The sequence below is a fragment of the Paramisgurnus dabryanus genome, chromosome 7 (genome assembly GCF_030506205.2).
Source record: "Paramisgurnus dabryanus chromosome 7, PD_genome_1.1, whole genome shotgun sequence".
Classification (NCBI taxonomy): Eukaryota; Metazoa; Chordata; class Actinopteri; order Cypriniformes; family Cobitidae; genus Paramisgurnus; species Paramisgurnus dabryanus.
In genome coordinates this window covers 17,752,016-17,764,253 of record NC_133343.1, presented here as the reverse complement: position 1 = coordinate 17,764,253, position 12,238 = coordinate 17,752,016, and the positions used below count along the sequence as shown (strand labels likewise).

Sequence of the window (12,238 nt, the reverse complement as noted above, 5' to 3'; positions counted from 1 at the left end):
TTAAATGACTAAACATAAATTAATAAAGAAGGAAAACGTATTTTGTACAAATTGGTAAAAGTTTTTTGTATTTTGGTAAAAGTTGGTATAGCAAATTGATAAATGGTTCATACCGATTGCTGCTATAATTCATCTAAACATTGTTTTAAAGGGAAATGGCATCTAATTAAAGAAACCAAATAAATATTTACGGTACAATGCAATAACCCATAATAATAAATAAACTTAGATAATAAACAACAAATAATAATAATAATCTAAACTATAATAGAAACGCAGAAGGCATTTTTTTGAGTGGGACGAGTCTTAACTAAATATGGAAAAGAATATTTAAAAAATTATTAAAACATTTTAAAAGTCATTGAACAATAATGAAAATATATTATTAAAAATATTAGTGCACATCGGCTGAAGATCATTAGCCTAAACAAGCTTCTGCTACAAATTCGAGTCATTCTATTGGTGACATTTCAGCACTTGACAAATGGATAGCGACTCGTAAGTAGCACTTAAAACCCAGCTGCGAGCGATCGTTTCACGTTCATCTTTGGGAAACGCACGTAAATGAACAACGAATGTTCGTGAAGTAGCTCGTAGAAAGCGCTCTTAAAGGGATAGTTCGGCCAAAAACGATATTAAACCCATGATTTACTCACCCCCAAGCTGTCCGAGTTGAATATGTCCATCGTTTTTCAGACAAACACATTTTCGGATATTTTAGAAAATATTTTAGATCTTTCTGTTCATTAAATGTAATGTCACGGGGTCCAGCAATAGTCCACGACCTTCAAGTCCAAAAAAGTGCGTCCATCCTTCACAAATTAAATCCAAACGGCTCCAGGATGATAAACAAAGGTCTTCTGTGGGTAATCCGTGCGGTGTTGTTGTAGAAATATCCATATTTAAAATGTTATTAACGTTATAAACTACCTTCCGGTAGCGCCGCCATCTTAGACTCAGGAGAGAGTATTAGCGTAGTGTACGCACTTTTCTTAGTGACGTATGACAAATTCGGAGGGCGGGGGCACAGAGCAGCAGCAGAGAAACTCTGTACGCTGCGTAAGCTCTCATCCTGAATGCGGATCACTCCAAGATGGCGGCGCTACCGGAAGGTAGTTTATAACGTTAATAACATTTTAAATATGGATATTTCTACAACAACACCGCACGGGTTACCCACAGAAGACCTTTGTTTATCATCCTGGAGCCGTTTGGATTTAATTTGTGAAGGATGGACGCACTTTTTTGGACTTGAAGGTCGTGGACTATTGCTGGACCCCGTGACATTACATTTAATGAACAGAAAGATCTAAAATATTTTCTAAAATATCCGAAAATGTGTTTGTCTGAAAAACGATGGACATATGCAACTCGGACAGCTTGGGGGTGAGTAAATCATGGGTTTAATATCGTTTTTGGCCGAACTATCCCTTTAAGTGCTAAGTTCAATCGTTATCGGGAAACCCAGCCCTGGGCCGGGTTTCCCAAAAGCATCGTAACGCCGCATTCAGACAGCCAGCGATGTTATCGCTGCTCATCGCCTGCCGCTGGTGGTTGATGTCGCTTGTGGGCATTCCCACTTCTGGTTGCGTAGTAGTGTGACATTTACCCCATGTTGTAAACAACAAATCGTGCTCCACTTACTTCACTCCCATTGGTAGTCGCTCGTGAAACTCGCTGCTAATTTGCATAAAGTTAAACTTTTCTCAACTTTTGTCGCGTTACTCCGTCGCTAATCGCGGCTACATTCTGTCGCCAACGGTCACGTTCGCTCGTGTCGCCGGAAGTCGCCAAGTTTCCATTGAAATGAATGAGATCACGTCGCTCTGCTACTGCTTGTCGTTGGCTGTCTGAATGGGGCGTAAGGCTAAGTTAATTGTTAAAACGATCGTACGAATCATCTTAGAATTACGGGCCATTTCCCAAAAGCTTCGTAGCTTAAGTAGCACTTGAAAAGTCCTAACTAAATACGGAAAAGAATATTTCATTATGAACAATTTTAAAACATTTAAAAGGTCATTGAACAATAATAAAAAATATTATAAAAATATTAGCGCACAAAGGCTAAAGATCATTAGCCTAAACAAGCTTCTGCTACAAATTCTAGTCATTCTATTGGTGACATTTCAGCACTTGACAAACGGATAGCGACTCGTAAGTAGCACTTAAAACCCAGCTGCGAGCAATCGTTTCACGTGCATCTTTGGGAAACGCACGTAAATGAACAACGAATGTTCGTTAAGTAGCTTGTAGAAAGCGCTCTTAAGTGCTAAGTTTAATCTTTATCGGGAAACCCAGCCCTGGATGTAATTTAGAAAATTAAAGTCCCGTTGTCCAAAAAAAAAAAAAAAAAATTCTATGCAACCACCCCAAGACTAAATTGTAGAACTTTATTTCTGTTATCTCGAGAGGATACATGCATAAGCACAATACGTCAAATGCATACAAGTAACCTTAAATGTTAATTTAGTTATTTATGTGTTTTTTAGACAATAGAATTGCAAATAACTGTAAATATTATAGTTGGCCTCATTTTGGCATTTCCTCTGAGCTATCTGTCATGAAGAATTAGTTGGTGTTTTTTTGATACCATTACACGTTGGACTGTGCTCCCCCACAAATCCAGTAAAGCCATGTAACACATTCACAATGGAAGCTTGTTCTTTTAATATTAATCCACCTCTGACTAAAGCTTCTCTTTGCATTATCTGAAGTCAGGAAGTGAATTACTGGCTATGAATTCTTATCTTTATTAAATTTTTGATATTAAAGAGAAAATGATAGGCTTTAATGGATTCATAGTGATTTTTTCCTGTAATTATTTTAAAAGTACAAAATAAAGCACAATTGAAAAATAATTATTAGAGAGTAAAATATTTTGAAAAATCTGTTCGTCACAGTAAAACAGAAAAAATAATGTAAATACTGTATTGAAAAATATTGTAGTAAAAGTGAAAGATTATTTTCAATAATATTAGAAGTTAAGAACTTGTTTTTAGAAAGTGTAAAATAGCAGCCTATGTGTGACATTTTATATGGAGAAATAAAATACAGACCAGTGTTTGTACATGTCAAAGCAATTGTTTGGTCAGTCTTTGTACAATAGAGGGGAGGGACACAGACCATCCAGGCATAGCATGGCAGCGGCCACTTGGGTTTCACTCTTTGCGAAAGCAAAACAATACAGGTTTCATATCTTTATATACAGCCATATCAAGAGCTGGTTATTGACTTCATCTAGAAATATCTGTAAAGTTTCCTTTCCTGTCATGCTAAATAAAATAAATAAAAAAAATCTTGATTTTGGGGATTAATTGGGGCTTCTTTGATTTATCCTACTCTGTGGTCAAGACAGAAAGACACCGCAGGCACTGAGAAACAGCATTCAGTTAGACAATAGCCGTCTGAACAGTCCCTTGTGGTCTCTTCAATTCTCTCTTCCTCCGTTCCCACCCTTCCCGCTCCTGTGTCTGAGCTCAGTAGAGCAATGTCTTGAATAATTTATCTATCTTAAGAACTACTGGTGTGGGCCTGACGCCTGATATGGCCTTAAAGGTAGAAACTGTCCCAGAAATTAATACTGCAAATAAAATTGCTCAGTATGAGAGAATGCTAGTTTGTTTAATATATGTTATATCATGTTTAATAATATGTTTAATATATACAGCACACTACGCATATACCGCTTCTTTGTCATTTTATTATGTTTAATGTCAAGGCAAAGCATTGTCATAGCACACTATTTTACATGTTTATCAATTCAGCATAATCCAGCAGTCACTCTGCTACTAGTGATCAATGTCCCAGAAAACTAAATCTAAAATTCACGAAATTCAAATTTAACTTCAAATTTAAATTTCAAGACAATTGGCTGTGTTTTGTGAGGAAATTATAATCAACAATATATACTCAGGAGCTGACCAAAGTCTTTGGGGGCCTATTACCTGTTCCTTTTATTAACAGACTGCTATTTTTTGGAAGTAAGACACAAAACAGGTCAAAGAACTTTAATCTCCCCACTAAAACTCTTGCATAAAGGCCGGTGAGTGAAGGCACATTGACCCTAGAGTTTAACTTGCTTTTGTAGTCAGTATAACACAGATAGTCACATAGACTGCATAAGATATTTCAGACTAGGTACAGCAATGGAACCAGGAACAATTGTCAGTGCTGTGCGGAGCCGGAGGGTTTTGTATGGAAAGAAAATTATACCTGCAGTTATCATAATAAAAGAGGGAAAGATTCAAAGCATTCTGCCTGATTCAGGAGCAATAATGCACAGAGATATTGAGGTAAGAGAATCTTAGAGTGGAACATACGCCTCCTGCTGGAGACAGGCACTCCAGTGTGATAGTGAGATAATTTTAATATAAACACATTTTAGCCTTTTAGCCTAAACTTAAAATAATCTTTTTAATAGGCTGCATATTACATGGCTCCATTGTAACAACTTACCCCTATATACTTTACTGTGACCAACATGCCTCTCTAATTCTAATATGTTTGGGGGGCAATAACAGTGGACATTTTCCAAATCTATTTGACAGACAAGACATTAAGGTATATGTTCATAAAAAATAAATAATATAGAAACTCACTAAATGTGGCCCTGGTTTCTTATGGGTTATATATCAAGAATTCTTTATTCATGCACTTATTAAAGCATCTTTATAACAGGTACTGGATGTGGGGGACAGTCTGGTAATGCCAGGTATAGTGGATTGTCACGTTCATGTCAATGAGCCAGGTCGTACCAACTGGGAAGGGTACTGGACTGCTACACGAGCAGCAGCTGCTGGGGGTGTGACCACTATTGTAGACATGCCCTTGTAAGTATACATATAGTACACTAGAGAAGTATTTGTGTAGAATAAATGTGCTTTTGTAAATATGTATATACATATACATAAATGCATATTATAAAACAGGCAGTTCTGGTTCTTCATTCTGATTGGTTGAAACGCGTTCTAAGCCGTGATAAAATACACTGGTAACCTCACGGTTCAGACCACATTACATAAGTATCACTGCGCCACTGTTGCTGCGTACTGATTTATGAAAATAAACACCACAGTCTTTAATCATATTTTTAATTTGTCTACAATTGCACAATTAATGGCGATATCCAGATAAATGTCAATAAATATTGTTGAGTCATCTCGTCGATAAAGAGAATGTTGTCTGAGGAGTTTATAACTCAAGTTCATATGTCCGCAATTATCCACTGAGTGGCGATCTTACCCAACTTAAACACTGATGCATTCACTCAACACTGAAAACGCTGGTTACGAATGTAACCGTGCTTCTATGAATAGTGGAAGACCACCAGTGGCATAAACAGAGTGGAAATATCATGCGCTCGTGCATTGGTTACGAGAACTTATTGATTGGTTGTCATCCCATGACCTCATGACACATATAAAAACCTATCACAACGTCATGAACTTTCTCAATGGTCATTCTCGCCAGATCGAGTGACCAAAGACTCCACTATTCATAGAACCACAGTTACATTCGTAACCAGCGTTCTATTTCATAGCTCCAGACCGCCAGAGGCATAAACAGAGTGGAAGACTGATACCACCAAGTCACGAGGAATGTAATAGACATTAGACAGAATAAACTCAACATCTTTATTAACAAAGTACACAAACAAAAATCAAATCACACTGAACCAGGCAGTATGGCAGAAGAGACAGGCGGTAGTGAAACCACATTCAGCCTGTAAAACCTTGAAAAAGTGCACAGCGACGACCAAGTTGCCGCGGAACAAATGTCAGCAATAGAGATCCCCTTCAACGCAGCCCAAGAAGTTGCAACACCGCGCGTCGAATGACATTCGGAGCAGGCCTGCACATTGCACCGTAAGCACCACTAATGGCCTCTGTGACCCAGTGTGCAAATCTTTGTCTCGATAGGGCCGCTCCCTTCTGACACGCACCAAAACGAACAAACAGCTGATCCGTTGTGCGGTCACTTCAACAAAGCGCCGCAAAGAACGTACCGGGCATAGCATCCGCCGAGAAGCATCCGTAGGTTGAAACGCTGATAAAGACAAAGGTTTGTTGACGAATTGAAGAGTCAACACTTTAGGCAGGAAGGCAGGATTAGGCCACAGTGTTACCAGGTTAAAGTCAGGGCCCCATCTCAAATAATGAGCACTCACAGAAAGGGCATGTAGTTCACTGACCCTTTTTGCGGAAGTTATGGCCAACAAGAAAGCGGTCTTAACCGAAAGCCACTTAAGCTCGGCATGCTCCAAAGGTTCAAATGGCGGTAAGCATAGGCCATCCAAAACGACGTTCAAGTCCCAAGGGGAAAACTCTAGCTGCGCACATGGATGTAGACACCGTGCGCCTTTGAGAAAAGCCACCACTAAAGCGTGCGCACCCAAGGAAACACCGTCCACTGGAGTCCGATAAGCTGAAAGCGCAGCAACATAAACACTCAGCGTAGCTGGGGAATGACCATCGTCTAAAAGTGTTTGTAGGAACTCAAGAATGGCAGAGATAGGTGGGCCATAGGGGTCCAGCGCTCTTTCCGTACACCAAGTGACAAACAGCTTTCATCTGTTGTCGTACATCGTCCTAGTGGATAATGCACGAGCATTCAGAACAGTGTGTTTGACCCTGTCTGAACAGACCAAGACGTCCCGACTCCTCTTAGCGGCCAAACCCAGAGTTTCAGCCTCTCCGGGCAGGGGTGCCACAAGGAGCCCTCCATCTGGGACAGCAAGTTCTTCCTCAGGGGCAGCGGACTGGTCGGTCTCATCGTGAAAGCCAGAAGCAAGTGAAACCACGGGATGCTCGGCCATTTGGGAGCAATCAGAAGTACCTTGTGTCTTTTTTCCCAGACCCGGCTGAGTACCGTGCAGATCAGAGCTGTCGGCGGAAAAGCATACAGTACTGAGTCTGGCCACTCGTGAGCCAGGGCATCTCTGCCCAGCGATCCGTGCTCTATCCGTTCCGAGAACCACAGAGGACAGTGAGTCGTGTCTCTGGAGGCGAACAGATCCACTGTCGCCTTGCCGTATGTATGCCAAATCCTCTGCACAACCTCTTTGTGCAGTTGCCAGTCCGTCAGCCTCGGTCCCCCCGAGACAGCAAATCTTCTGCAGTGTTGAGGCGGCCGGGAACGTGTGTCGCCCGCAGGGAGAGCAGACGCGGCTCCGCCCAAGTCAGGAGTTTCTGTGTCAGGCGCAGAGAAGCCAGTGATCTCGTGCCGCCCTGGTGATTTATATGGAACACTACCGAAGTGTTGTCCGTCCTGACCAGAACGTGTTTCCCCATCAGAGCTGTTTCGAAGTGCTTGAGTGTCAGGAAAACCGCTTGTAGCTATAGAACCTTGATGTGACACCTCAGTAGATGCAGCTCCCACAGGCCGTTCACACCTTGATGTTGCCACACGCTGCCCCAGCCTGAAAGGGAGGCGTCCGTCGTGATCACCTCTCTGCGCGACGGGGGTGAACCCATCCGGACACACAACCGTAGAAAATCGTCCTGCTGCCACCGGACAAGGGAAAGATAACTGGACCCCGAGATTCATACAAGGGTTCGACGGTTGCGGACTGCTGATAGGTGAAGAGCGATCAGCCATTGCTGAAAAGGGTGTAGGTGAAACAGACCCAAGCGGATCACTGTGGACGCTGCAGTGAGCAGACCCGCCAGTCTCAGTAGACGAATGTAAGGTATCCGGTGTCCTAAGCGGACACTCTGTAGGGTGTGGTGTATCACCGACCTCCTGGCGTCGGTAAGAGAGGCGCACATCATCCGTGAGTCCAGATGTATGCCTAAGAAGTGTACTGGCTGTGTAGGAGTGAGGTGGCATTTCTCCCAGTTACACTGAAGCCCAGCGCTTTCGACGTGTCTCAGCAGGTGGCCGGTGTCGGCTACAGCCTGCTCTGGTGTGGCTGCACAAAATAGCCAATCGTCCAAGTAGGGAAGTACAAACACATCGTCCTGTTGCAGGGACTCTAAGGCAATCTGCACACATTTTGTGAAAACACGGGGGGCAAGAGAGAGCCCGAACGGAAGGACCTTGAACTGGTAGGTCTTGTGTAGAAAGCTGAACCTTTGGCACTGTCTGTGCTCCACTGCAATGGGCACATGAAAATAGGCGTCTTTCAGGTCCACGGTAACAAACCGCACACCTGGAACAACGGCTCGAATCACATTGGCCGTGTGCAACATGCGGAACGGTAGGCGTTTCAAGAACCTGTTTAGGCGCCTTAAATCCAGGATGGGTCTGAACCCTCCATCCTTTTTGGGAAATAGAAAGTAGCGGGAGTAGAAACCTCCCAAACACAGCAGAGGGTTTACCTCCTCTATGGCATTCCTCTGCATTAAACTTTGAACCTCCGCGATAAGGGTAAGGCGTTGTCGTTCGTCCGATACTGACGTGTGACAAACTCGGGTGTAAGAGAGAAGGTGGTTGTCTCACCGGCATAGGGTGTGAGCGTGTACCCGCAGCGCTACGGTGTAGCGGAGGGGCAGGGCGATTGTGTCGACCACAGGAGAAACGGTTGGAAGACCCAACAGGTCCGCGTTGCGGAGTGGGGGCCAGATAAGGCGAACGTATGGCTGGTTGCGGATCCTTAAATGGTGTGCGTCGTTCCACATGATGTGAACGGGACTCCGACACACGCACCCGTCGTTCTAGAGCAGGGGTCGGCAAGTAACTTTGGCCGCGGGCCAATATTTTTTTTAGCCAGTAGATGGCGGGCCAACTGCTGTTGGCACACTTACGTCTTATTTTGAATTAGCCTAGTATAGGCTATCTGATCTTTTGTCAAGAAACATTGTCTTTATTTCCTATTTAAAATACGAAAGACGGCATTAAAAATGGCTAAAAACATGGTTATGGGTCTGTGTATCATTCGTTCAATCGTTTTTTAAATTAAAAACAAAAATGAAAAAATTAACCACCACGGGTTTTCTGATTGTGTGCTCAGATAAAAAATTAATTACTGGATTAGACAATTTTTTTATTTAACACCTTTATAGGCATATATATAAATGAAATCATTTTAAACAGATCAAGTACTATTAGTGGTAACATTACAGGCATTTATGCTCTCATGAAAGACTCTTACAGTCCGACTTTTGAACTGTATTCCTTTTTTTATTAATATTTATCCGGGACACACACATACACACCTAAGGTTTAAGGAGGTCTCCGCTTTTTGTCTAGCTCCGACAAGGTTCTATTCAGTAAACCGCTTAAAATACACTCTGTGTTCACCCGCTTTATTTCCCGACCTGACGGGTCCGCAAAACTTAACGTTAGATCTCGTTCCCAGAATCTCAAAACCAATGTCTCTAACGAAAAAAGATGAAGTAGCCTATAACAATTATAAATGTTATACAAAAATTGTGTTCGTGCCAATATAAATATTATTTTAACATTGTATTGTTAGCAGAGAAAAAATGTCACAGAAAAAATAATGAAATATAAATAATAAATTAAATAGGACAAAGCCTCTCACTCAAACCGAAACCATTGGTTGCAGAGTTGCTGTTCAAATTGCTGAAAATCCTCCTTTGCCAAATTTATTTTTAAAAGGAGGTAAAGATCAAAGAACTATGCGTTAGGAAAATTAATAATGGCTTTATTTTAATAGACTTGTAAAACCATATTTTGGCGGATTACTTTCATTTTTTAACGAATTTACCTGCCCATTTAGTCTTAATAATTAACGGTAAACGAACTTGACTTGCTGTCGAACCTAAGGTCGGGCTCGAGCCCCAAGTTCAAGTAACAGAACAGAACAGTAGATTCCTTTAAAATCTACGTTAAAAGTGTAATAGTTAAAATATTACTGCAGTAAAAGAGTTTATCATATTTTGTGTAGTGGTTTCTAAATGCCTGCAATTACTTTTCAGTAATTTGCAATGTCACGGAGTTTAACGTCTTCACGCGTGACGCATTGACATGATTTACGAGGTAAATTTGCAAATGATTCATGAAGTCAAACCTCTGCAATTATTTGATTGATTGTGTTTTAGAAGTATGTTCAAAATCTAATGACAGTTATGATCGCGGATGCGCTGGTAGAGAAAGAGAACGAGAAAGAGCGGCCGGTTAAGATTAAACTAGCTATTATACGCATTTTTTTCAGGACATTCTTGCGAGCTGGTGGCAACTTGTCCACGACGCAAATATTTTTTTATCAGGTAATACATATTATTTGTCAGTGTGTTATACGCGAATAAATAATAATGAAAAAAGTTCAAAAGTCGGACTGTAAGCGAATGAGACTTACCGGAAAGGTTTCTATTCAAACCCTTATTAAAACCCTTATTAAAATGTAATCTGTTAGTACCTGATCTGTTTAAATTTATTTCATTGGTATATGTCTGCTAAGGTGTTCGATTAAAATTTGTCCGAACCGTTTTCATTCATTTTTGTTATTTTTGATCCGAGCGCACATTCAGAAAACGAGTCGTTTGATTTTAGTTCAGGAAATAAAAAATAGAAAAACAAGTCGTTTTTCTTTCTTTCTTTTTTTTTGGTTTTGATTTGAAAAAAACAAATGAAGGAATGATACACGGGCCATTTTTGTAAACTGTTATTTTAAAATAAAAAAGTGTGATTAAAAAATTTTTTTTTTTTAAAAACGGATTTCAAATTAATCCGACGGGCCAGAAAATATTACTGGCGGGCCACTTTTGGCCCGCGGGCCGCCTGTTGCCGACCCCTGTTCTAGAGCCTCCTGAGCAGCCGGTCCGAACAGATGACCCGGTGTCAAGGGTAGTTGGCGTAGATTATTACGACCTCTGGCAAGGGAGATTGGGCTAGCCAAACTTGAGGTTGCGCGTATGCGAGGAGGCCCAGAGCTCTCCCGCAGTCACCGGCTACAGTGCCGAGAGCCTGGAGAAAGGCGTCCATTAAGCTAGCCACTGTGTCATCATGGTTGGCGAAATCCAGGGACGAATGTAATGCCAAAAGCAAGTGCCCCATTGAGTTGCCAATAAGCCCCAGTCTGGCCACTGTGTTATATGTCTTGACCAGTACGTCATCCGTATGTCTGCACTCTTTGTTAGGACAGCGTACAACCTGTCGCAGGGCTACGTCTGGCGAGACGATGAGAGAAGCCACACAGGGCTCTAAAGACGGCATCGAACCGAGCCGTACTGTGTCAGGTGTGGACCGTTCGCCAGCATGCGGGTAACACGGTCAGGCCGAAACGACAATGCTGATTGAAAAGCAGCTGATACTACCTCCGTAAAATCTTTGCAGTGCGGCAGACGTGCATCCTTTACTCCAGGTACTGAGCAGAACAACATGTTGGTCGGACCTGTAAACGCCACTGGGACATCCAGCTCCAGTTTCGCCAGCGCACTCTTTAAAGTGTCACGTAACGAGAGTGCTGCGGAGGACGCCTCACTTCCCGTCCCCGGTTCGCTGCCACTGGCCGAGCAGGGGCGGAGAAGACTTGGTAGGAGGCAACTTAGCGTCGGACATAGGCTGACTAAAAGACTCACTGAAGAGCGAATTTGTGGCTGCCACCGATTCGGCGTCACACCCATCAACATCCGTTGATAGAAAATGTGAGCGATCAGTAGCGTCGGCTTGAGTGGTACATTCCCTCACCTCCGTGTGGCATTTGTTAGCCGCTGAAGCAGCTGATCCGGCCAACAGTGACTGTATCTGTTGCACCGTAGCGTCGCACGAGGGAACCCAGGAAAACCGCGGGTACTCGATGCGAGAGGCTAAAATGTTAGGCGAGGAAACCCAGGTAAACCAATAGGTACTCGCCGTCAATTCGACCACCAGAAAACCAACATGGCTTACCTGTCCGGTGTAAATATCCTGTCGTGTGACCCGCGCGAGAGAACCTTGTAAAACCAAGAGGTGCTCGCTGGAAGACGCGACTCTGTTAGCGATCCAATAGTAGAATAATCCAATAATCCAAAATCGAAATAGAATCCAACTCAAACCAATCCAGTTGCAAACAGCTAAGTGGGGAGCGAATCGCCAGCCCAAATAAGCTGCACACAGAATGAAGTTCTCACCAAGCGAGAATGACAAAGAGAAAGTTCATGACGTTGTGATAGATTTTTATATGTGTCATGAGGTCATGGGATGACAACCAATCAATAAGTTCTCCTAACCAATGCGCGAGCGCATGATTTTCCACTCTGTTTATGCCTCTGGCGGTCTGGAGCTATGAAATAGAACAGCGTGTTTTCATCAGGCTCTGAATCTGATCTCTTACAAAAGTTCTTCACATAAATGG

At 42.4% G+C, this 12,238-nt stretch overlaps 1 protein-coding gene across 2 annotated transcripts in view; it reads left to right on the top strand.

Annotated features, from left to right (window-relative positions):
- Positions 1 to 4,043: 4,043 nt before the first annotated feature.
- Positions 4,044 to 12,238, top strand: part of LOC135718944 (allantoinase, mitochondrial) — a 29,534-nt gene continuing 21,339 nt past the window's right edge. The window contains exons 1-2 of one of the 2 annotated variants that reach the window (XM_065241339.2): positions 4,044 to 4,292; positions 4,678 to 4,829. In XM_065241339.2, the coding sequence (XP_065097411.1) occupies positions 4,146 to 4,292; positions 4,678 to 4,829 (299 nt within the window). In that variant the 5' untranslated portion in view covers positions 4,044 to 4,145. The remainder of the gene's footprint in view (positions 4,293 to 4,677; positions 4,830 to 12,238) is intronic. The other variant, XM_065241330.2, reaches the window with a different exon arrangement.